Source organism: Thamnophis elegans, chromosome 15, assembly GCF_009769535.1.
Source record: "Thamnophis elegans isolate rThaEle1 chromosome 15, rThaEle1.pri, whole genome shotgun sequence".
Classification (NCBI taxonomy): domain Eukaryota; kingdom Metazoa; phylum Chordata; class Lepidosauria; order Squamata; family Colubridae; genus Thamnophis; species Thamnophis elegans.
In genome coordinates this window covers 28,552,541-28,578,598 of record NC_045555.1, presented here as the reverse complement: position 1 = coordinate 28,578,598, position 26,058 = coordinate 28,552,541, and the positions used below count along the sequence as shown (strand labels likewise).

Here is a 26,058-nt window from a genome sequence, read left to right as displayed (position 1 = left end):
GATGAATCGCATGAAATCCTGTGCATGTCACCCCAAATGGCTACGCGTGTCAGCACTGACACGCGTGTCATAGGTTCGCCATCACTGATCTAGCCTGTTCACAGTTGGTTTTGGAAATGGCTTTCCTTTTGCCATTTGCAAATTTACCATTTACAAAGTTGCCATTTACAAATTAAAATTCACAAATTTTACATTTGTAAATTTACCATTTGCAAATGGTGCAACTTCTGGGATGTCCAGTTTAGAGCTGTAGGTTTTCCCATGGTCTCTAGAAAATAATTTCAACATAGAGAACACAGAGAGGGTAAGATGTAGGTTAACATCTTGGATTTCGTCTTCTAAGATGAGATCCTGATTAATGCATTGGCTTGATGAAGCAAATTTTTTTGAAGACGACAAAGATGACTCAACGAAGCAATAGATGCTGAATTGCTGCCAAGATACTTTGCAAACTTTACTCCAACCACATGAAAGCAGAATTGTATGTAGGAGAAAGTTTGTGAATGAATTTAATGTAAGGCTTCTCCTGATGGGATGGTAGATTTTTCATTCTAATAATTGTAGATTTGGTAGTAGTAGAACAAGCTGCCTGTGCTGATGATGCGTTCCACCGAAAGTGAGATCCATTAATGAGAATCAGAACTTTGAGCAATGGCTTAGTAAATCAACTAAAAAGTAAGCATGCTGTAGCACAAATTTACAGTGGGAACTGTTTTTACAGATCCAACCTTAAGCTGCAGAGCATGTTTGAATGTGTGAGTGTATGTACAAATTCCTTAAGAAAAGCTATGACTCACGAGGGAGCATCCTAGCGTTTGGTCAGGGGTGCTTGTATTTTGTTGGTCTCCAACCTTAATGTAGATTTTCATCCTAGGTAGTTTCCCACAGACCTAAGTAAATGGGCTGCATGTCTGAGATGAGATCTTTTTTTTAAGAATAATGATTTAATTAGCTCTGAAGGTGGAAGCTTGGATATTTCCAAGCTTATAGGGACTCTCAATCAGTACCTCAACTCCCAGAATGAAGATTGAGTTTGATTTACAGAGGCTGGGAAGCCACAGGTTTTGTCCTCCTCTGTCCTCCCCTTCTCTTAGTTTGGGAGTAGGCTGACCCTTCGCTTGCAAGAAGGAGCCTCCTGTAGGGGAAGCAGTGGCAGGATTTGGGGGCACTGTTAAAAGAAGGATTAGCCTAGAATCTCTGTGTAGCCACAAACAAGCAAACTAAGTCTAAGTCCTTGAGCAAGTCTGCTTGTGGCTACCTAGGTCAGGGGTCTCCAACCGTGGCAACTTTAAGACTTGTGGACTTCAACTCCCAGAATTCAGCTCTGCTGGCTGGAGAATTCTGGGAGTTGAAGTCCATAAGTCTTAAAGTTGCCAAGTTTGAAGACCTCTGCTAGCTGCTATCCTTATGCTCAGGCTAAACTAAACAGTAGTGGAGCTCTAAGAATGCCAGATGATCAATGGGCAATTTCTCAGTTTCAAAACATCTGACTTTTCTTCCTCCTACCAAAGACCTTCTGGGGTTCTTCACAGGAAGGGAGAAAGGGAGGGAGGGAGGGAGGAAATAAGAAAGGGAGGGAAGGGAGAAAGAAAGAAAGAAAGAAAGAGGGAGGGAGGGAGGGAAGAAAGAAGGAAGGGAAAGTGAATGAGATATGGATGGATGGATAGAGCAAGGGTGGGAGAGAAAAAGGAGAGGAAGGAAGGACCAGAAACCTGGCACTAAATGCAGCTTCAGAAGATGCTTTGAAACAGCACAGCAATCCAGGGCTGGAAGGGACCTCAGAGGTCATCTAGTCCAATTAGAATTCTGGGAGTTGAAGTCCACAAGAAAGTTGCCACGGTTGGAGACCCCTGACCTAGAGTTTTGAGACTGATCCCTCTTTTAACTCCGTCCCCAGGTTCTGCCACTCCTTCCGCTCCCCGCTCCCCCCTTTTTATAGACATCCTACCACCTAGGTGGAAAATAGCGCAGCCTCCTTTCTCCTGGACTGGATTATTTCTCGCTGTGAATATTTAAAACTGTCTTCCCCAATGTTTCAGGTTGTTCTCCCCAGCATCACTAAGACTTCCATGCAAGCTGTTCTGGATTACCTGTACACCAAGCAACTGTCCTGCAGCCAGGATTTGGACCCCCTTGAGTTAATTGCCCTGACCAACCGATTCTGCCTGCCCCATTTGGCCGCACTGGCAGGTGAGCCTCTCCAGCCTTTCGCCCTCCAACCCTCCCCAGGCATCTGGGAAGGATCAGCTTTTCGATGCTTTGTTTTCTGAAACGCAATCCACATTTCCAACGTTCATGTTCCCTCCATACAGTCTCTCTTTGCTGAATTAATTGAGCCCCCCCCTCCCCGGAAATGTGTGTGCCTGCTTAAGAGTCCAAAAGCAAATAACAGGCTGCAGTTCATAATGCCCTTTAGGCAGCCTGGTTATTCTTAATTGAAAGAGTGTGAATATTAAAGTGTCCATTGTAAATCTCTACTTTGAGAGCCTAAGAACATCTGAAGCAATTGAGTTTAAGCAAATCTTGCAGAAAGAAGGAGCCCGAGACCCATGTATTACTCCAGCCTGACTTTGTTAATTATGGTGTTAGTGTTCTTGGAATTAACTATCCTAACAGTTATCCCTCCGCTCCCCTAGCCTCAAAGAAAAAGGGCTGGATGAGAGAGAGCAGCTGCAGCAACAGGCATGGCAAAGGGTGGGTGGGGAAGGGCAGGGGAACGAGGGCCACCTGCCACATGTACGGGAATGATTTCACAAGTGCGGCTCACATCTGCTTCTCTCCCTCAACAGAGCAACACACGGTGCAGGCACTCACCAGGACAGCCATGAGCGGTGTATGCATAGAGGGAGAAGTGTTGTATGTTTTGGAAATAGCCCAGGTTGGTCTCACTCTATTGAAAATGCTTTTACATGCTTGCAACATTGTAAAAAAGGTGCACAGGTAGTCCTTGACTTTAAAAAAAACATTCGTTTACAACAAGACTCAAAAATGTGACTTACGAGTGGTAAATCGAGGACTATCTTTGCTTTCCTTTTGGTGAAGAATTTGTGGATGGAGAGTTACTGTAGTCTTCCCCGTGGATAAAAAGGATATTCTTTTTTCTTCAACATTGGGCTAACAATTGCAAATGGGCTGGGGATGTATAAGAGATGGCCCCAGTCGTTTTTTGTGCTTCTCATCCTGCTGTTCCTCTCGAAAAGCTGAGAATGCAACTTCTCATCGCCTTAAAAAACACGTTTTTCAATCTGCCCTTAATGTGTATCTTTGAGGGAGATCAGAAGGCAGGATGAGAGCAGGTTCCAGCTTTTCCACAGTGGGAGATGGAGGGGGGAGGGAACCTGGCACTCTGGTCTACAAGAAGCAGCCTTCCTGATCAGCCTGGTTGGGATGACTGTGAGGTTTCAGGACCAAATAACCAGGTGGCTGGGGGATGTTTTCCTGGGGACTGGCAGGGTAAAATCCCTCCCCCTTTGGCCCCTCAATCTTCTACTGCCAATATCTCCCTGTTTCCCCTGAAAGCGTCCCTTAGAACCACCCACTGGGCTATCAGGGTGGTTTGAGAACAGGTCCCTGCTCCAGTGAAATGTCCAGCCTGAATGCCTGCTTCCCAAGAGGTTCCCCCAGATGGCTGCACCCTTAGAGATGTCGTCTTTACCTTGACTCCCCTCTGCTTCTTTTCCAGTTCCACAATGCTAAGCAGCTGGCAGCTTGGTGCTTGCATTACATCTGCACTAACTATAACAGTGTTTGTTCGAAGTTCCGAAAGGAAATTAAAATGAAATCTCCTGGTAAGAGATTCTGGCAAGCTTTCTTCATTGCCTTTTCACAATGTTTATATCTGCATTTGAAGTCCACCTATAGATACTTGTATGGTTTACTGCTTATTTTAAAATAACTTATAAGACCCCTTTTATAGCTGCGGAATCACTGAAATCTAACAATGTATAATATTCAGCTGCAGAAATGACCCCCCCCCCCATCCCTCCGAAACTTCGTATTCTGCCTTTGGGATGCTTCAATATCAAATATTTTGATGATCTTTTCCATAGACTAGGAAGGTCCATTTTGAGTTATGGCAGACTAGCATTTTGTTTCTTTCATAAATGAACTTACTTTGAGTTTTCTATTTGAAAATACCCTAAAGTAGACACAGAGGATTGCATCCTCCACCACGAATAAGAAAACCCAGATGTTCTCATCCCCATCCTATGACAACTTGAAACTTGGTGGAGTTTTGAAAAGAGACTCTCCCCCCCCCCCGAAATTCGGCACAAGATTACAGATTCTGCATTCTGTGGCAGATAACACATTCCCTAGTTTTTTGTCCGTCAAGAAAATAGACAAGTTTTGCTGATTCAAGATATTGTTAAACTTACTGGGTATCGTTTGTTCACCAGATAATCAGGAATATTTTGAAAAGCACCGTTGGCCTCCCATCTGGTACCTGAAGGAGGAAGACCATTTCCAGCGGGTGAAGAAGGAGCGAGAGAAGGAAGAACTGGCCCTCAATAAACACCATTCAAAAAGGAGGTGGTGCTTCTGGAGCTCCTCCACTGTAGTTTCCTGAGTCAAGAGAAAAAGGCCACCCCATCTTGGCTCAGCTGGGAAAAAGTTAGTTTCTAGCGTTGCTTCTGGGCACAGCTGGACTCGGTGGGACCTGCAAAGACTTTCCTCCCTTTCATTTCAAAGGGTCTCTCCCCAGACCAAGGGCTTTAGCAGACTGGGCTGAAGAGACCTCTCGTATTCCACCTGAATTCAGGGATCACCAAAGGTTAGGAAGCACAAGTCCACCTCAGGAGTGCGAATCTCTTTCGGAGACCCTCCTCACTCTGCCATTTTAATAAGCTAAAACTGGCACACGCAGCCTTTTTATACTCAATAACAAGAAACTCAGCATCAGTGTTTTGATCTCTGAAGGGAGCCTATTTTTATACTTGTGAATGAGCGTTTCCGTGTGGATTCTGTAGGGGACGGTCTTTAAATAATATGTCTGTGACATTTTCTCTCTCTGAGATTGCAAAGTTACCCAAGCCTTTAAATCATCTCTGTTTCTTCCCACCACCCTTCAGTCACCATAGTGCTGAAAACAAAGCAATGGCTTTAAAATCTCCCTGAAATTGCTAACCTAGCAACACGTCCAATTTTGCTAGGTGAATGAAGTTTTTCCTTCCCCCAAGGACTGCATTTGTAACAATTAAACCCTTGTTTCATTCATCTGAAAAAAAAATGAGATCCACTAACAACAGAAGTAATTAGGATTGTAACTGTCAATCAGACAAAGAACACAAAGTGTACATTTTTTTCAGCTATGTGATCAAATATGTATGTTGAATGTTTGGCCTGTTAGGGCAGGAGGCAACTGCCATGTGTAATTCTCTCCTTTTTATCTAGTTCAGGAGTGAAATTAAGGAAAATATCTTTTTCTCTTTCAAATCCAACAGAAGGAACACTCTCTGCACCAAGTAGAAGATCCAACAGGTTCCTAACGAACCTAGCAGACAACTATGTTTCCCAATAAGTAGAGAAGGGAACAAGGGGATTGGCCATATTAGACTTAATTCTCACTAACAGAGAGGAAATGGTAGAAGGTGTTGAAGCCATAGGAACCCTGGGGGCAAGTGACCATGCAATATTGGAATTCAACATTATGCAAACACAAATAGTAGAACAAAGTCAAACTAGAGTCTTGGATTTTAAGAGAGCTAATTTCAATAAATTTAGAGAGAGCTTGGGAAGAATTCCATGGATGAGAATCCTCAAGGGGAAAGCAACTCAAGAAGCTTGGGAAATTTTGAAAATGAGATTACAAAAGCTCAGTCTAGCACAATACCAATGAAGAAGAAAAATAACAGCTCTCAAAAGAAACCAGCATGGCTGCATAAAGAACTCTCTGACAAATTGAAAGACAAAAAAGTTAAGTATAAAAAGTGGAAAGGGGGGGACATAACTAAGGCAGAATATCAGCAAATAGCCCGAGCCTGTAAAGATGAAGTAAGGAAAGCTAAGGCTCACAATGAAGAAAGGCTTGCCACAAAAGTAAAAAATAACAAAAAAGCTTCTTCCAACATGTTAAAAACAAGAAAAAGATTAAGGAAACAATTGGTCCATTGCTGGGAGAAAGTGGCAAGAAGGTGACAAGCAACAGGGGGAAAGCAGAACTGTTTAACTCATTTTTTTGTATCTGTCTTTACACAAAGGGATAAAACAGTCCAACCTATCAAAAGCAGCACCACAAAAATTAGATTAGGAACACAAATTGAAATAGGGAAGAAAATGGTAAGTGAGCACCTGTCTACCCTAGACGAGTTCAAATCACTAGGACCGGATGGATTATACCCCAGGGTTCTGAAGGAACTGGCAGATGAAATCTCAGATCCATTGAACTATATCTTTCAGAGATCCTGGAGCACCGGGGAACTGCCAGAGGACTGGAAAAGAGCTGATGTGGTTCCCATCTTCAAAAAAGGAAAAAAATAGATCCAGGAAACTACAGGCCTATCAGCCTGACCTCAATACCAGGGAAGATTCTGGAAAAGATAATCAAGCAACGAATTAGCGAACACCTAGAAGCAAACGAAGTAATAGCCAAAAGCCAACATGTGTTTGTCAAAAACAGATCATGCCAGACTAATCTTATTGCATTCTTTGACAAAGTGACAAAATTAGTGGACTAGAGGAATGCTGTGGATATAGCTTACTTGGACTTCACTAAGGCATTTGATAAGGTAGACCATAACTTACTACTAGATAAAGTAGAAAAATGTGGGTTGGACAGCATCACCACCAGATGGATTGGCTGACCAAACGCACTCAACGTGTAGTCCTCAATGGAACTGCATCTTCATGGAGGGAAGTATGCAGTGGAGTACCCAAGGCCCTGTTTTAGGCCCAGTACTCTTCAACATCTTCATCAATGATTTGGATGAGAGAATAAATGGGGAACTCATCAAATTTGCAGATGACACCAAGCTGGCAGGAATAGCCAACGCTCCAGAAGACAGGCTTAAGATACAGAAGGATCTTGACAAACTTGAACATTGGGCACTATCTAATAAAATGAAATTCAATGGTGAAAAGAGTAAGGTCCTAGATTTAGAGAAGAAAAACGAAATGCACAGGTACAGTATAGCTGGTACCTTGCACAATAGAAATAACTGAAAGGGATCTTGGAGTCCTAGTGGACAACCATCTAAATATGAGCCAGCAGTGTGCAGCAGCTGCCAAAAAAGCCAACACAGTTCTAGGCTACATAAACAGATAGAATCAAGATCATGTGAAGTGTTAATACCACTTTATAATGCCTTGGTAAGGCCACACTTGGAATACTGCATCCAGTTTTGGTCACCACGATGTAGAAAAGATGTGGAGAATCTAGAAAGAGTGCAGAGAAGAGCAACAAAGATGATTAGGGGACTGCAGACTAAATCATATGAAGAACGGTTGCGGGAACTGAGTATGTCTACTTTAATGAAAAGAAGGACTAGGGGAGACATCATAGCAGTATTCCAATATCTCAGGGGTTGCCACAAAGAAGAGGGAGTCAAACTATTCTCCAAGGCACCTGAGGGTAGAACAAGAAGCAATGGGTGGAAACTAATCAAGGAGAGAAGCAACTTAGAACTGAGGAGAAATTTCCTGACAGAAAATTAATCAGCGGAAGAGCTTGCCTCCAGAAGTTGTGAATGCCCCAACACTGGAAGTCTTTAAGAAGATGTTGGATAGGCATTTGTCTGAAACGGTATAGGGTTTCCTGCCTAGGCAGGGGGTTGAACTAGAAGACCTCCAAGGTCCCTTCCAACTCTGCTATTGTATTGTATTGTATTTGCTAATTTGGGTAAACTTCAGAATTTTCTGGGTCTTTTCTGTGTAGAAACTTCTGCATAATATTCCCTGGTTTGTTATACATATTCGCATGTGAAGGGCTCCTTAAATGAAATGACTTCTTTCATTTTTATTATTCTACAAAAGTGCAACCATCCACCTGCATTTCAATAGCGTCACCCTGAGCCAAATAATCCCATTTTTGAAACAACAGCTTCTTCACTAAGCTGTCTGAGTGTCTTGTTGCTTCTAAAAATGTTGAGAAATCTTTCCTCTAAACTCACGGCATTTTGGTCAATACCTTTTGCTAAAGCCATATAGGTAGACATCAGATTTCCAGCCTTTTGAGGCAACTTATATTAGCGCTGCTTTTAAAAACACTTTAGGAACAAACGGGCTACCTCCTGGGACAGAACAGAGGGAGCTAGATTGGAAAACCCGAGGTCCACTTATAACCAGTTGCTTAGTGACCATTCAAAGTCAAGATGGACACCCCCATCCCCACCAAAAGGCACTTAGAGTCGGTTCCAAAGTTCCAACAGCCTTTTGGGACGCTCGGCAAAGCAGCAAACCATCACACTACAACTGCTGCCATATGGCCATAATTTACAATGTTTGCCAGAAGCCAGATGTTTACTTCCAGTTTCTGTCAAAAAGCATCCAGAGTAAACAATGAGTTTGCTTAATGAACATGGTGTTTGCTTAGCAACTGCGATGATGTTCCCTTTGCTACAGTGACATTCACTTAACAATCACTGCAAAAAAAGGAAATAAAAGCTGTTGTAGTCACATGGTCATCCACTTTATGACTGTCACAATTTATGACTGTAATTACCAGGCTCAATTATGGCCATAAATGGAAGGCTACCTAATCTCCCCTTCAGGCAGAGCTCAACTTGGGCTGCTCACCCTCTACCAGACAAGGATATTGTGGGGGGTCAATATTCTCTCAGGCCCTTACAGGGATATAAATAAAGTCCTTTTTTTCAAAGCCTGCTCCACTGACCTCCATGCTTACAGGTAAAGCAGGTGAATACATAGGTAGGAATCCGTAGGGAGGCAGATTTCTCAACTTTTGGGCCAACGTGGGTAGGAAACTCTTTCTCAGCTGCTGCTGAATCAGGAAACCTTCTCCATCTGCCCAGGGACTAGAAGTGGAGACCACCGACTCTGCTTCAGGCACCAGGAGAGACTCAGAAATATCTCCACTGTATACATTAAATAATCCATATTTTCAAAAACTCATTGTACTGTTTGTTACAAAGGGCTGGGAAGGCAAAAGGGTATTTGCACCTACCTGTCTATGTTTGGTCAAGGTTCACAAGAGGAAGGCAGAGCAAGCCAAAGGGGGGGGGGGGGAATCTGTGACTCAGATTTCATCCCTTTTGACTCCTAAGAGTAAAAGTGATGGACACAAAGGGAAATTTACTCACAAGGAGGAGAGCCTAAGGCTGCTTATGGCATCCTTCTGGAGTCCAGTTTAGCAACCACCTCTGGACAGGGGAGCTATGGGCTCAGCTCCTCACCCGTGCCCTGAATCTAGGCAGCCTATTGCAAAATGTTTGCACCGTGTTGTATAAACATTGCTGCTGTGGCTGGCAAGATCAGTGGTGCTCTTGACACAGGGAGAGGAGTCAATGAACCAGGGCTATTTGCAATAACCAATGAGTGAACTACTTAAGAGCTTCTGGAACCAAATGGCTGGTTCATTTGGTTTAATTGTGCCTGTGGCCTTTAAGCTTGGTGGGAGACTTACTTTTGTTTCTATTTTGGGAAAATAAAATCTCAATGAAATCTCAATAAAATGGTTTAGCCACACCACCTTTCCTAATCATTGCCTCTCCTCCTTTTAAAGAATGTGTTAAAAGCAATTCATTTCTTTTTTTCTAGAGTATTTCTTGAACTGTTTTCCCAGGACCCAACTGGGTTGCACAGACACATGTGATTGCAAGGCTTATGAAGGCATGACTATAGTTTTCATTCCAGGCGCACCTGGAAGGTCACATTTGCGGCTTTGTGTTTGTTGCACAAGCATCCGTCCTTAAGCCACACAGAGCACTTCAGTTGCAGGGGCTCCTGGTGCTCTCTTGGACAGCTCAGAGCCCTTCCTCCCCGCTCCACAAATTGCAGGTTCCCCTTTGAAACTAAGGATCTGTTGCTCTGGGATGGCAGTGCAGGCCACAAGGAAGCCCTCTGAATCCACCTTCATTTCCTCCCTTCTGGCCATGACATCCCCTTGCAACTTGTCTTCCTAAAGATGTTCATGGAAAAGGCGTCCTAAAAGAAGGCAATGTCTACTAAGGGATTGAGGATTGGGCCCAGTTTGAAATATCTAAAAACAATGTTGGTGGCGGCAGTTGTGCTCTTAGATGGGGGAACTTTAATTTCAAGATTTAATTTGAATTGGGGGATGTTTAAAAGGTTCTGCTGCTGTTTCTTACCCCTCCATTTTGCTGGAGTTTGAAGCGCACGTCTTTTCTGACTGAGCACCCAAAGAAAGAAAAGAAAATTAAGATCATGGCATCCAGCCCTCTCAATTCCTGGCAAGTAGGTGGGAAATAAATGGAGGTAGTGAGAGATTTCATTTTCCTGGGCTCCAAGATGGGGACTGTAGCCAAGAAATTAAAAAAGGCTTGCTCCTGGGGAGGAAAGCTATGGCATCAAATCTAGACAGCATACTAAAAAGCAGAGACATCTCCCTGCCAACAATAGTGCGTATAGTCAAGGCGATGGTTTTCCCAGTTGCCATATATGGCTGTGAAGGTTGGACCATAAGGAAGGCTGAGCACCAAAGAATGGAGGCCTTTGTACTCTGGTGCTGGAGAAGACTCCTGTGAGTCCCTTGGACTGCATGGCGATCCAACCAGTTGGTCCTAGGGGAGATCAACCCCGACTGCTCTTTAGAAGGCCAGATGCTGAAGAGGAAACTCAAGTACTTTGGCCACCTAATGAGAAGGAAGGACTCACTGGAGAAGAGCGTCATGTTGGGAAAGACTGAGGGCAAAGGAAGAAGAGGACGGCAGAGAAGGAGGTGGCTGGATGGAGTTACTGAATCAATAGGCGTGAGCTTCAGTGGATTCCGGGGGATTGTAGAGGACAGGAAGGCTGTTGTCCATGGGGTCGCGATGGGTTGGACACGACTTCATGACTAACAACAAGCCCCAAAGTGTTTTATTTGTATACATTTATTTGTATGTGAGAGATATTTCTCCACAGGTCACAAGATGACCATATGCAAAGGAGAGACAATACGTGTTTAGGATGGTTGAGACAAGGAGGCTCCGATAATCCATCCCAACTCTAGGGGGTTAAGTGGCAAGTAAAAGATTTAGAAGGCTGCTTTGTCTTTTGGGCAAGTTTTAATTGTCACAGCCAGAGGACACCAGTTGGTTATTGCCGCATGTTAAGATGTGGATGACCATCAAAACCAAAGCTATATAGACCTTTCTTCCAAGCAGACACTAAAAGCCTGGAATGGAGGCATATCTTATCTATATGGATTAAAATTCCTCCATTTAACTTTGTTCAGAAATTCTGAACGTTTTGTGGTAAGCAACGGCCAGCTGGAAGCACAATATTTTCCATATCACACTTCTAATTAAGGGGAAGAGCAGAGCCGCACCAGCAGAATTTTCCCACCTGCATTTAGTGCAAATGAGTTGTATCCACATATGTTGAAAAGTGTCTGGGTTTCGCACTTGGCCAAAGATGGGAAGCTGTGAGCGAGAGTGGAAAAAGCATACTCTTCCTATTCTTGTTTTTTGAGCTCTGGAGTTGAGGAAAGGACTACAAGTTCCTTCGCAGGTCAAGTGAATGCACAAATCTGCTTGTCTGGTGGAAGGAGAAAGCAGAAGATGCTGCATATGAAACGTGCAGCCCTTTTCACTCTAATAGTGCAAAACTTTAGATATTATATTTATATTAAAGTAATATACACATTGATAGACTTGCCTAGTTTGACGATTCCACACAGGCAACCGTCTTCTAATCCACCAGCTACTCCCAGGAAGCAAAACCCAGAACGAGAGATGGGAGAGAAGAGTTTTAAACAGTTTGCCATCTTTTAAACAATCATTTTAAAGCATAGTAATTCTGCCCCAGAGGGATACAGTGGCTCAGATGCTGAGTTTGTCGATCAGAAAGGTTGGCAGTTCGAATCTCTAGTAACAGAGTGAGCTCCCATTACTTGCCTCTGCTTCTGCCAACCTAGCAGTTTGAAAGCACGTAAACAATGCAAGTAGAAAAATAGGAACCACCTTTGCTGGGAAGGTAAGTGTTCAATACACCTTCAGTATTTAGTCATGCCGGCCACATGACCACAGAGACTTTCTTCAGACAGCGCTGGCTCTTCGGCTTTGAAACGGAGATGAGCACCGCCCCCTAGAGTCGGGAACGACTAGCACATATGTGCAAGGGGAACCTTTACCTTACCTTTAATTCTGCCCCATAAATTCACATAAAAGCGCACATGCCCCTCTAATCTTCCTGCGAGCTTCCCTGAATCATCCAGGGTGATTCAGCAACAAATCCTGCAGCATTCTCCCACCACGCCTACATTAGGTAGATGATTAGATTGTGTATTGTGCTGACACCTTGTGGTTCAAGAGGAAATGGCACACTGACAAGTCGGTTTGTTGAGTCATGGATGCAGCAGCTACCATCTCTCACCTGAATTGGTTACATTTACAATGACCTCATTTCCTCCTCTGCTACAGAACAGCTCCTTCGGTTGAATGTCTGCCTGTCAGCAGTGTTTCCGTGGATTGAGAACCTCAGGAAGTAGCTGGTAACCGAAATCCCGGGTTTCACAGGAGAAGCAAACATTCAATAGAAGTTTTAACAATGGTCTGCTGCAACTTCTATTGCAGCCCTTCAAGATGAGGTAGAGGACCATTCCCCAGTCTGATGGTCTAGAACAGGGGTAGTCAACCTTTTTATACCTACCGCCCACTTTTGTATCTCGTTACTAGTAATATTTTCTAACCGCCCACCGGTTCCACAGTAATGGTGATTTATAAAGTAGGGAAGTAACTTTACTTTATAAAATTTAAAGCAGTTACAGCAGTGTTTCTTAACCTTGGCGACTTTAAGTCCTGTGGACTTCAACTCCCAGAATCCCAGCTATGCTGGCTGGAGGATTCTGGGAGTTGAAGTCCACAGGACTTAAAGTCGCCAAGGTTGAGAAACACTGAGTTACAGCAACCCCTACCGCCCACCATGAAAGCTGGAACGCCCACTAGTGGGCGATAGGGACCAGGTTGACTACCACTGGTCTAGAACAAGGGTCACCAACCTTTTGGACCTCAGGGACCACTTAATTCATAATTTAAAATCCTGTGGATCACTAATATGATCTGCCTAATGACTGGTGGGTGGGTGTGGCCAACTCAATGTCACTCACGTCAAGGGGCACCTCGCTGGCCTCTACTCGCTCCTCCCCTCCCAGCCATTCCTCCCCTCCCCGCTGGGGCTCCTTAGGGCCCCAACAGGAAGCAGCCCCTGGAGCTAAGCAGCCCCCATGAGAAAGAGTTGGCAAAACAGCTGGCTCAGTTCAATTGGATCTGACCGAGGAAGCTCAGCAGAAGCACCTCACTGAGGACTAGGAGCATAGGCTTTCCAAACAGAGGGAAGACCTGAGGGAATGCAAAGCCAGGTACCAGCACGTGGAGGCTCAGTGGGCTAAGGTGGTCAGCCAGTTCCAGGCCATGATGCAGTCCCACTGGAATGAGGCCCTCAGCAGCACTTCCCTCCGGCCTTCGCCTAAAGCCCCACATCAGGAGCAGACCCGAAGTCGGAATTTCTGCCCCCCCGACCCACACAAAAAGACCTTGAAGGGGGAGATAGTGCAATATAAAAAAAAATGCAACTAATTTTTCTGCGGACCACCAACATTTTCTCGCAAGCCACCAGTGGCCCATGGAGCCCCCAGTTGGTGACCGCTGGTCTAGATGTTCATCCTCACTGCCAGGGAGTTGCAGATGGGAGCAGGGGCTGCCCAGGTGTTCTCCAGGCAGGGAGGAGAGGAAGGGAGACTGCCGCCTTCCCTAAAGCCAGGCATAGCTGAGCTGAGCAGGCTCTGCCACAATCAAGGGAGCCATGCAACGACCAGCCTCAAGCCTTTTCTGGGACACCTACAGGAGGTGGAAGGTCCTCCAAGATGACCTTGGCAAAGGCAGACTTGCAGCTGTTGGCAATTTCGGGTTTGTCCAGCTGGTTTCCCTAGGAGCGGGGGGGGGGGGATTTTTCTACAAAGACCCTAAAGCAGGGGTGTCCAAACCTGGGAATTTTAAGACTTGTGGACTTCAATTCCCAAGAATTCTGGGAGCTGAAGGCCACAAGCCTTAAAGTTCCCAAGTTTGGACATCACTGCCCTAAAGGCTTCTGGTAGTTTGGCCAAGCATCTGCAAGCACCTTGGAGAACCAAATATCTCACCCAAGTTTTGAAGGATTTATTTATATAATGGTGGGAATAATTAACGGTGCACAAATTTATTGAGGACTGAATTGATTAATATTTACATAAGAGGAGGATTTTATATCAGAGCTAAACAGGGCTACACTTTTAGAACAGATGAAGACAGACATATATAAAAAAACAAGAGCAACAGTTTCTGCATACTCTCGCAGCAAGATATTCGCAGCAGCTTCTCCACAAACCAAGAGTTAGCATTTCTTGGGCCGGTTGGCTGGGAGTTTTGATTTATCCAAGTCATCAAAGTAAGGGTGATTCAGGGCCACACGGCCAGAGATCCTTTTCGCGGGATCGTAGATCAACATTTTCTGCAAGTAAAAAAAATAAAGGGACACATCACCCACCCGCAATCCACAGGCAGGAAGGACGGAGCGATGGGCGCCCATGGTAGAGCAGGAAATTTTGGATCTGTACCAGGGATGGCTAGCCTTGTTTGCCACCGCGTGCCTAAAGCGGGAGGAGTGCAGGAGGGGTGGTGGTGTCGTGTGCATGCGTGCCCACCCCCACGCATGTGTGCATGACCTCCTTGCCCCCTCCCCGCTTTTGGTGTGTGATGGCTTGGTGGACCTGTTTTTCACCCTCCTCAGGCTCCAGGGGCTTTCTAGGAGCCTGGGCGAAAACAGCCTCCCTTGCAGGCCCTCCGGAGGCTGGAAATAGGCAGTTTTCTGACTTCCGGTTTGCGTGTTGGGCTGTTTTTCGCCCTCCGGAGGATTCAGGGAAAGCCCCCTGAAGGAAAAAACCCGCTGACAATGAAGGCCAAAATCAGAGCAACGCCTCGCGTGCCCTAAGAAATGGCTCCACTTGCCACTTGTGGCAGGCATGCCATAGGTTCACCATCATAGGACCTATACTCTTCAATCCCAGTTCAGAAGGTCTCCAATCTCTGCAGCCACTTTTGGTGCTGAGATGCCATAAAAGGGCCACAGAATAGCTGACCCAGAGGGCAGGGCCAGGTAAAACAAAGCATCAGAGACAGGAAGAAAATATCCTTGGATTATTGTCTGTGGAGGCTTCTTCCCTCCCTGCCCATGGGGGTGTGACCCTCCCAAGAAAGGCACTGGGTGCAACTAACCCCCATTTTCACTTTCTAAATGTACTTCTGGAGCCCAAAAGCGTTCATGGAAGTGCGAGGTCACTTGCCCTGCAGCAGGCCAGTGTGTAATCGGTCAATTCAAAGGGTCTAAACGAGGGGTGTCCAACTAGATGTCTTCAAGGGCCAGATCAGCATTGCAGTTCTCTGTAGGCCGGCGAGGGGGGAGGGGAGAGGAGACGGGACGCCTCCTGCAGCATCCTACCAGCCAAAACGGGGCACAGGGGGTGCGTGTGGCCCCCCACACAACCTGTTTTTGGCCTAAATGACCTCCTGCAGCCCCCTGTGCCAAATTTTCAGCCTGAATGGCCTCCTGCAGTCCCTTGCTGGCCAAAATGGAGCAGAGGAGGGCTGTGCATGGCCCCCTGGCTCCATTCTGGCTGCCAGAGGCACTGTGGGCCGGCCCTGGCCCACAGGCCTTGAGTTTGACACTGCTGGTCAAAATTGTTAGCCCCAATGAAGTAGGGTAGGGAAGCCAGTGGCCCCGATGGGAAAGGTGGTGGGTAGCTGTTATATTGGTTGGGACCCAAGCCCTATGGCAGAATCACAGTCGCCCTATGCGGATGTTGAGAAGAGAAAAGGGAGCGGTGACCGCCCTACACCTACCGGTCAACTCCTTCACCTAATGCAAGGTGAGAAATACAATGTCTTCTGGACAGTGGAACAAATAATAGATGACAATTTTGAGCTTTGTCCTACGCAGGGGTTGCCAAGCCCCGTGGCCTCTTAGGAACTGGGCTGCACAATTGGAGGTGAGTGGCTGGTGAGGGAAACTGCGCATACAGTATGTGGGATTTAGGTTGCACACTCCCCTGTCCCCCCCCCCCCCCGGTCCATGGGAACATTATCTTCCATGAAACTGGCCCCTGGTGCCAAAAGGGTTGGGAGCTTCATCACTGGAGGTTTTCAAGAAGAGACTGGACTGCCATCTGTCAGAAATGGTGTGTAAGGCAGTGATGGCGAACCTTTTCCTTATGGTGTGCCAAAATTGCACGCGTGCATGTCCACACCATCTCCCCACCCACCTGTGCATGCGCGCACGACCCCTCCCCAGGCTACGGGGGCCCTCCGGAAGCCGGAAATGGATCGTTCCTGAACTTCCAGTTGCACACGTTTTTTGCTCTCCCCAGCCTCCAGAGGCTTTCCTGAAGCCCCGGGAGGGCAAAAAATGGCCTCTCCTGGCCCTCTGGAAGGGTAAGAAATCAGCTGATGGCTGGCGTGCCACCAAATATGGCTCCACCTGCCTCCCGTGGCACACGTGCCATAGGTTCGCCATCACGGGTGTAGGGCAGTGGTGGGTTTCAAATTTTAGAACCTGTTCTGTAGGTGTGGCCTGCTTTGTGGGAGTGGCTTACTGGCCATGTGACTGGGTGGGAGTGGCTTGCCGGCCACGCTCTTGCTTAGCATTCAAAATGTTGGCTCAGAAACTCTGGCATTTGAAGCACGCAAGTCTTAAAGCTGTCAACTTACAAGATCCTTGCACCCCTAACCCTTTAGGAAACTTAGAAAACCCAGGGGTGTTCAAACTTGACAGCTTTAAGACTTGTGGACTTCAACTCCCAGAATTCCTCCTCTTGCTCTTCATCTTGATGATGTGTGGATGGGCGGAGCGAGGGAGCTGGAACCAGTTCTAAACGGCACTGTAGATTTGTGAAACCTCTTCTACAGAAGAGGTTAGAATTGGCAGAAACCCACCCCTGGTGTAGGGTCTCCTGCTTGGGCAGGGGTTGAAATAGATGACCTACAAGGTCCCTTCCAACTCTATTAATGTTAAAATCTGTGAAGCCTTTCCTCTGGCAGATTATACAAATGCACCTCATTTGCATTCACCTGGTTCAGGAAAACCCTATTTTATCGATTAAAATAACTGTGTTGACAGTCAGGGATTCCATCATTAGGAGCTACATTTCCCTTAATCTAGAAGGAACAAGCCAACCAAACTGTTATCTTAACAGCAGACTTTACGCTTTTGGTCGCCACAATGTAAAAAAGATGTTGAGATTCTAGAAAGAGTGCAGAGAAGAGCAACAAAGACGATTAGGAGACTGGAGACTAAAACATATGAAGAACGGTTGCAGGAACTGGGTATGTCTAGTTTAATGAAAAGAAGGACGAGGGGAGACATGATAGCAGTGTTCCAATATCTCAGGGGTTGCCACAAAGAAGAGGGAGTCAAACTATTCTCCAAAGCACCTGAGGGTAGGACAAGAAGCAATGGGTGGAAACTAATCCAGGAGAGAAGCAACTTAGAACTGAGGAGAAATTTCCTAACAGTTAGAACAATTAATCAGTGGAACAACTTGCCTCCAGAAGTTGTGGATGCTCCAACAATGGAAGCTTTTAAGATGTTGGATAACCATTTGTCTGAAGTGGTGGGTTGGACTAAAAGATCTCCAAGGTCCCTTCCAACTCTGTTATTCTATTGCTTGTATTAGGGATAGTTGGGTTTGAAACAAATGGCTACATCAAAAACTATTTGTAAATATAACCTACTATAAATCCTGGTTTCTCCAAGCAACTATTCACCAAACCAATTTGCAGACCTGCAGTCATTTTCTCAAGCCTGACCACCTGCTTTCTGCTCAGCGCCTTGGCTACCCAGTCTAACAACCAAGAAAGAGAGAGATCTTGTTTCCCCTTCAGAAGAATCAAAAGGCCCATTTTGAGGATGGGGCCTTTTCAAGGGTGTGGAGTTGTGGATGAAGATTCTCAGTCACCCAGCTAGAGTTGTCTGGAAGTTGAGCTATAACTACTAAACATCTTTTTCTTTTTAGTTTGAAACATTTTGCTATTTATCCAGTCAGTCTCAGCAAGTTGGTTAGAGGGACCCTACAGGCCAGACTCAAGGTACCGTATTTTTCGGAGTATAAGACTCACCTTTTTCCCCACCCCTGCCTCTCCTAAAAGAGCGTGGAAATGTTGATGCGTCTTATACACCGAATACAGCCATTTTTGACCTCCCAAAGCCCCATCCCCGCATCCCATTTTTATGAAAAAGGGCCAAAAAACGGACCATTTTTTGCAAAAACAGAGACGTTTGTGCCTTTCCCAAGCCCCCAGTACTCTGCAGGCTTCAGCAGGGCTGATGGAAGGCAAAAATCCCCCCATTTTCACGAAAAATGGCCCATTTTCTACAAAACCTGCGGTTTTGCCTCCCCGCCAGCCCTGCTGAAGCCTGCAGAGTGTCCCTGGGGGCCAGGGAGGACAAAAAACTTTTTTTCTTTCTTACCTCTTGGTGCGTCTTATACTCCAAAAATATACGGTACTTGGATAAGCAGTGAAAGGTTTCACACCCAAAAGAAAAAGGACTCCACTTCCAGATCCCACAGAAGAAGAGGGAGGCTGTCACTTACAGAGAGCAGATCGAGGCCTTCATCATCCAGGTTCTTCACATGAGATGCCAGACTGCTGGGTTTCCATTTGGGGAAGGTGTTCTTGTAATCCTGCAAGGATTCTACTTCTGGCCAGACGTCATTGTTGGGGGTCCCCAATGCTCTGCCAGGGAGAGGAGAAAAGAGTGGGTTGAATCTGCCCTCACAGAGACCACGGAGGGAGGGAGGCTTTCGGAGTCCCACCCTTGGAGGGTGAAGGGCAGCTGGTTAAGGCTCCCCCTCCCACTTCCCTGTCACAAATTGACACAGAAACTTTGTGGCCTTGGCACATCGCAACATCAGCGTTTAGCTGTGCCTGTGTGGCTCTGTCTTTCTGTATCATCTGGGCACTCCAGAACTGGGAAGAAATGGGCAACCATCTTCTGGCTGGGAAATATAATTTTGCTTCCATGGGTCCAGCAGGAGGGATGTAGTAACCCAACAGGTGTTCTAGGATACGACCACCTGTAGAGCTGTCTGCCATGAGAATGGCCAGGAATCACGAGCAGACCATTCCCAATTCATCAGGGGACGCCACAGATGTCTATCTCAAAGGAGGAACGTGCAAAAGAGACGCACACACACATGCACACACACACAAGCCACAGATTCTTCTTGGCCCAGCAGATTGTTTGCCTTGATACCTGAAGATCCGGAAAAGCTGGTCGATTTCCGAATCCCCGTGGAAGAGCGGCTTCTTGGTGGCCATTTCTGCAAAGATGGTCCCAATGCTCCATAGATCTACAGGGGTAGAGTAGCGGGCGGAGCCAAGCAAGACCTCTGGGGATCTGTACCACAAGGTGACAACCTAGAAAGGAAATCAGCAATTAGAAGATTTTTACCTGCTATTTAAATCAGGGGCCTCCAACCTCGGCAACTTTAAGACTTGCGGACTTCAACTCCCAGAGTTCCTGGCTGAGGAATGGGAGTTGAAGTCCGCAAGTCTTAAAGTTGCCAAGGTTGGAGGCCCCTGATTTAAAACACACACAAACACACTTTGGAAGTGCTAGACAGGATTATCATCCAACTCATAAAAGGATTGCTGGTAGCATCCTTCTGCTTAAGCCTCATAAATTTAAGAGGCAGGTTTGGACCTGAGCAGACTACCACCTGAATTGTTCAGGATGAACGATTAAGACCCATTTCCCCCCTTCAAGAAGCTCATGTTAGGACAGTTGTTTCCAAAAGAAAAAAGGAAGCTACCGCATTTTTTGGACCATAAGACGCAGAGTATAAGACGCACCATGATTTTGAAGAGGTAAATTTAAAAAAAAATTTTTTTTGCAAAAACAAAGGGCATACAGAGCTTTGGGAGACTCTTAAGAGTGTTCCTGGGGGCTGCCTCCCCCTGCAAAAACAAGCAAAAAACAGACTGTTTTTCACAAAAATGAGCTGTTTTTTTGCAAAAAAAGAGGGGGGGGCATGCAGAGGGTTTGGGAGGCTTGTAGAGGGCTGGTGGGCAAAAACGGGCTGCTTTTTGCTCATGCTTGTCCCCTGGAGCACTCTGGAAGCCTCCTAAAGGCTCTGCATGGCCATTTTTGCAAAGCGGGTGGGGTTTCAGTAGCCAAAAATGCTGTATTCAGTGTATCTGTATTCAGATTTTCGGCCTCTTTTTTTGGGCGGGGGGGTGCGTCTTATACTCCGAAAAATACGGTAGATTTTGGGCCATTTCAAGTTGAACACAACTGACATTCACTGTTGCCAAACCTTACTCACCAAGGGCCATCTTGGGAAGCGCCTTCCACTTCCAGAGGCCCCATCTTCAGGGCATCCCTATCCTCTCCCCATTGGGCCCTGCCCCCCCCCCCACTCCCCAAGAGAAGTGCTTCAAACTCTTTAGAGAAGATCTGGTCCTGAAGGCGGAGCCACACACGCCCCCCTTACCTCGTGTGTATAGACACGCACGGGGATGCCGAAAGCGCGTGCCAGCCCGAAGTCGGCTAGTTTAATCACACCATTGTCATCAATTAAGAGGTTCTGAGGTTTCAGGTCTCTATGCAGAACCCTTCTTGAATGGCAGAACACGATACCTTGCAAGATTTGGTACAAGTAACTCTGAAAGAATCGCAAGAGCAAATACTTCAGAAAGTGGTCGCGTCTCCTCCCGAGAGAACCATCTGTAGCACCCACAGCCAACCAGCGTCGTTAAATGAGGCACAGACATGCATTGGGCAACACTAAGGTTGCATACTTGCATTCCCAGTGCCAGCCTGTTGTCCTAGGATTATGTGAGGACTCAGTCAGCAAGGAGTCCTTATGGATGACAGATACTTTGCAAAAGCTTATTTGGCACATGTTGAACTCCACAACAGCTGCCTTTAACTGATGGGGTGCTTTGCAGTTCACAAGCAGGGATTCCTTGGCCAAACCCCCAAAAGAGACCATGACTTTTTATAAGCACCTACATGCTTTTTGTGCTGCTTCCACCAATCTCAACCTTAAGAGGCTCATGGCAGAAATGAGCTAGAAAAGAACATTTTTCCAGACCCTCCGTTTTGTTTTGTTTCACTCTTTCTTACCTTAACAAGCATACGATCTAAATATTGTCCCAATGGAATAGAATCCAAGTATTTCTTGAGATCCATGGAAAGAAATTCAAAGATAAGGTAAAGCCTTGAGTCTTGCATAAGCACATCCTGAAGACTAAAGAGATTTATTTGAAGAAATGAAGAGAACTCAAACTCCTTCACTCTAGTCAGCACAACAGTTCCCCCTCAACTACTCTGCAAGCTCTCATTCCCCACAAAGTGCCAAATGAATGATTCTCTAATTGTCTCATTCGTTAATACTCTTCTCTGGTTTGTTCAGATGCCCCCACTGCCAGTAATGGCAACTCTGGAGGAGATTAAACACATCTCGCTTAGCACAATATCTAGAAGCTGTTACAGCAACAGTGTAGACATTTTCATTTATTTTTCATATTATGCAAACGCCTGTTCCACTTAATATTCTCTGCATTTTCCCCTGGAAAGGCCAACATAAACATTCAAAAGCAAGAAATTTTACTAGCCCATTAGATGCATCCTTATCCATAAAATCAACCCCCTGCAGGATAACCCCCAAGCCCCTCCCCTTGGAAAGAAGCCTTGCTCAAGTGCAGGGCAGTCGAGTTGCAAAGAAGAGCTCCACCGTCTCAGAAACTCAACTCCTGAGTTAAACCATATTGTTTCTGCCCTTGGGAGATCTGAAGGTTCAAGGGCGGAAACGGGTGGATCAGCATGTGTTCATAAAGACTGTGGTGCAGGGGTGTCACACTCAATTTCATTGAAGGCCGCATCAGGATTGTTTGGCCTTGGGGGGGGCGTGGCAACCACATCGAGTCTCCGTTTTCAGCCGTGATGGCCTCCTGCAGCTCTCTGCCAGTGAAAATGGAGCCCAGGAGGCCCACTTGTAGCCCTCCCGAGCTCCGTTTTTGCCGGCAGAGGCATCACGGGCTGGCCCTTCACGGTTTCCAGGGTGGGCCAGATCTAAGCACCCTGTGGGCCAGGGGCCTTGAGTTTGACACCCCTGCTGCAGTATGCCAGGGTCCTGGGATCGCCATTTGCAACCTTCCCAGCCAGCATCTGACAAGGGAAAGCTGGATTCACTTGCGCCCTGAGTAATTCACTTATCGGCTGTAGTCATTTGCTTAACAACCAAGGTACGGTAGTAAAATTGGGCACAATTTAATAAACTGCCTTTCTTAGCAACAGAAATCCTGGTCCCAATTGTGGCCATGTCAAGGACTAACTATACCTCGGCATATACTGATATTGCTTGCATTTCGTGAAAGAGGCTTATTTGGGACATGTGTTTGTGTAAACCCTGTGGAAAAACAAGAGGGGTGTTGCTTCCTTCCGGGCTCCCCACATACACAAAGCCTCCTCTTTGCCCAATGGAGCCAGAGGGTGGCACTCACCACACAATGTTGGGATGGTGTAGTTCTTTCAGCAGGGAAATTTCCCTGATGGCCGTGCTGGGGACACCCTCTTCATCGCTTTCCAGGCGGATTTTTTTCATGGCCACCACTTGGCCAGTGGCCTTGTGCTTGCCTTTGTACACCACGCCATACGTTCCTAGCACAAGGAGAAAAGGCAACGTCTGTGTGTGTGTGTCTGTTGGTTGACTTTGTAATTCTGGACGAAGCACCAGAAGGGGTTGCCAAGGCTTGGAAGAGGGAAACCAAGAGAGAAGATCAAATAAAGCAACTTGGCACATGAGAGGGATGGATTTGGAGAACACACAAAGCCCCCCCCCCAATTCCTTCCAGAAGCTCAAAGGAAGAGAAAAGGCATCTGATTTACCAAACGAAAAGGTACTGCCGAGGAACAATTTGCAGTAAGTCAGTTCGTGCAGCAAGAGCCCAAAACAAATTGACCAAGGCCAAAATATTGTCTTCCAAGGAACTAAGGATGTCAATCACAAAGAGGTCCATTGTGTTCCCCAAAGCAACTACTCTGCGTTTTCTCTTGCAAGATTTTTGGTGGGTACACCGCAATCGTGCAAGGGGGTGTTAATCTCCCACAATTTTGGTTGTTTGGTTATTAAACGTCGGGCTCCCGGGAGAAAGTAGAGATGTGGGTCTCTACTTTCTCAAAAGCTGCAAAGCTCCATGGCATCTCTAAAGCCTCTGTCCCATTTATTCATTTATTTCCAAGAACTTTCATCCCATATGCTTCTCTGCAGCCTAATTTCAGGAGAGACAAGTAGGAAGCCTCAGAGGGGCAGATAGGGTGGGGAGGGGATGAGGAAGCTACCTTCACCAATCTTTTCTATCTTGGTGTAGTCGTCCATCACTTCAAAGGATTTGAGCTGAAAGAACCAAGGAGAGAAACATTTGTAACCAATTTCCCCCCTTTGGATACTTTCTTTTCCCCCACCCAGGGAGGCCACAGGCCCTCCTCCACCCAACTCAGCTGCTTTTCCTCCCTGGGACCCCTGCCTTCAGTCAAGAACTGCCCAGCAAAGCCGCCCCCCCCACACCTCCATTTGGGGCCCTCTATTAGACGCAGCTCTGCAGCGCCTGGGAAAGGCCTGCCAGGCCCCAAGTCACTTCCCCAGGGATGCATCGAGGAATCTCGGGTCCTTCTTGCAGCTGCATCCCGGGCACAAACTCCCCAGGCACATGGGGCGGAGGGAGGGGGTCACCGGGCCGAGTGCTCAGCGGGAGGGCCAGGCGCCTCGCTTGCTGGCCTGGGTACGGCAGGGGGCCGCCTGTTCCCCGGGCCTTGCAGCCTGGCGCCCGCGGGCGCCTCTCCTTACCGCTCCTCCGCCGGTGCCTCCGGACCGAAAGCGCCGCAGCCGCCCTGCGAGCAACGCCGGCAGATTCAAATTAACCGCGTCGCTCCGCCGCCGCCCGCCCGCCAATGACGCCGCGCTGCCGCTTTCAAACGGGCCAATCGGCGCGCGGCGCCAAAGTGGGGGCCCGGAGCGGGCGAGGGCTGCTGCTGCGGCTGTTCTCCGCCTTTGCAAGATGCCCGGGCTAGGCAGGCGGCCGCAGGCAGGACGCAGCTTCCCGTCCGGGAAAGGCCGGCGGGGGGGGGGGGGCGGGGGGCGCCCGGGACGCTATTGCCTTCCCTCGTTCTCCTCCCTGTGCCCGCGGCTCCTCCGTGCCGCTTGGAAGGAGACCCCCCAGGGGCTGGGCTCACGTTCCCCAGAGGCTCCTGGCGCGCCCCGACTCCGGGCAGCCCCTGCAGCCCCCCGTCCGCCGGGAGGGCAGCCGGACCTCCCTCCCTTCCCCCCCCGGGGGGGGTCTTGGCTGGACGGAGGGGCTGCCTGGCCCGCCAGACCCTCCCCGCCTCCTTCCCTGCCTGCCCGCCTGCAGAGGCTCGGCGGGGCGAGGGGGCGAACTCACCTGGGCGCTTCCCGAAGGACGGAGCGAGGAGCCGCGCAGCCGCTGATCCTAAGCGGCTTAGGTCTGCGGGTGCGCTCCTTCCCGCCTCTTCCGGCGGTCGCTGCTCTTCTACCCCCCCACCCCGCCCCACGTGCCTCTGCCCCTTCGCCGCGCTCCTGGCAGCAGGGACGGGGATGATGGGCGCTGGAAGGCAGGCTCTTCCCGGCCGCCCAGGCTTCTTGCAAAGGCGCTTCTGCCTGGCTGGGTCGGCCTTGCCAGCAGAAGTTGCCAAAGTTGTCAAAACTTTTCCAGAAAGCTGAGAGTTGGGCAAAAGGGCGCAGTTGTGGCTGCCAGGCCTTTCGGGCGTCTCCGGAGGCTTGGAATAAAACAGCTGGAAATGAGTCCTGCTCTAACAGGAGCTTCTGCTCTGGCCTGGCAAAGGATGGCAGCCTTGCGCTCCCAGGGCTTTCCAGCTGCTTCTCCTCAGGCAGCTGTTCCTGGGAAGTCTTCAAAGGGAGAAGCGTGGCTCAACTTTTAGCAAGGAAATACGCACCAGGCCTGATTCTAGAAGCTTCATTTTATTTCGGTTTACCAAACTGCAGCCTGTGTCTTTGTGTAATCACATCTTAGAAACGATTTGCAGTTGCTTCCAATTGTCACACCAGGGACGCAGTGGCTCAGTGGCTAAGACGCTGAGCTTGTCAATCAGAAAAGTCGGCAGTTCAGTGAGTGAGCTCCAGTTACTTGTCCCAGCTTCTCTCAGCCTAGCAGTTTGAAAGCATGTAAAAATGCAAGTAGAAAAATAGGGACCACTTTGGTGGGGAGGTAACGGCGTTCCATTCGGCGTTTAGTCATGCCAGCCACATGACCACAGAGACGTCTTCGGATAGCGCTGGCTCTTTGGCTTTGAAATGGAGATGACCCTAGAGTTGGGAACGACTAGCACATATGTGCGAGGGGACCTTTACCCTTCCAGTCGGGATTCAGGCCTGGCTACAGCACGGAAACCGCTTTGGTCGCATTGATCGATGATCTCTGGAGAGCCAGGGATGGAGGTTATGCCTCCGTCCTAGTGCTCCTTGACCTCTCAGCGGCCTTCGATACCATCGACCATGGTATCCTCCTGCGACGACTGCGGGAGGTGGGGGTGGAAGGCACTGTCCTACGGTGGTTCTCCTCTTACCTCTCGGACAGGTCGCAGTCGGTGTTGGTCGGAGGGCAGAGATCGACCCCTAGGCCCCTGAATTATGGGGTGCTGCAGGGTTCGGTCCTGTCACCCCTCCTGTTTAATAGCTGGGTGAGATCATTCGACGGCACCGAATAAAATACCATCAGTATGCGGACGATACGCAACTGTATCTGTCCGCCCCGTGCCAACTCAGTGAAGCGGTTGACGTGATGTGCCAGTGCCTCGAGGCTGTTAGGGACTGGATGGGGGTTAACAAGCTTGTACTCAATCTGGATAAGACCGAGTGGCTGGTGTGTTTCCCTC

General features: G+C 47.7%; 2 protein-coding genes across 4 annotated transcripts in view; one reads left to right on the top strand and one right to left on the bottom strand.

Annotated features, from left to right (window-relative positions):
- Positions 1-5,539, top strand: part of RHOBTB1 (Rho related BTB domain containing 1) — a 31,522-nt gene extending 25,983 nt beyond the window's left edge. For both annotated transcript variants that reach the window (XM_032232150.1, XM_032232149.1), the window contains exons 7-10: positions 2,040-2,190; positions 2,790-2,878; positions 3,683-3,788; positions 4,398-5,539. In XM_032232150.1, coding sequence (XP_032088041.1) covers positions 2,040-2,190; positions 2,790-2,878; positions 3,683-3,788; positions 4,398-4,567 — 516 coding nt within the window. In that variant the 3' untranslated portion in view covers positions 4,568-5,539. The remainder of the gene's footprint in view (positions 1-2,039; positions 2,191-2,789; positions 2,879-3,682; positions 3,789-4,397) is intronic.
- Positions 5,540-14,294: 8,755 nt separating this feature from the next.
- On the bottom strand, positions 14,295-24,672 carry CDK1 (cyclin dependent kinase 1). 2 transcript variants are annotated; one of them, XM_032231498.1, is made up of 8 exons: positions 24,588-24,672; positions 23,491-23,545; positions 22,653-22,809; positions 21,274-21,397; positions 20,639-20,809; positions 19,399-19,562; positions 18,737-18,878; positions 14,295-14,601 (listed from the first exon to the last, which is right to left on the bottom strand). In XM_032231498.1, exons 2-8 carry the CDS (start codon positions 23,525-23,527, stop codon positions 14,485-14,487), a joined length of 912 nt encoding a protein of 303 aa, XP_032087389.1. In that variant the 5' UTR covers positions 23,528-23,545; positions 24,588-24,672; the 3' UTR covers positions 14,295-14,484. The 2 variants fall into 2 exon arrangements, with proteins under 2 accessions (XP_032087389.1, XP_032087390.1); XM_032231499.1 differs by lacking the exon at positions 24,588-24,672 and adding an exon at positions 23,996-24,078.
- Between the last annotated feature and the right edge of the window lie 1,386 nt (positions 24,673-26,058).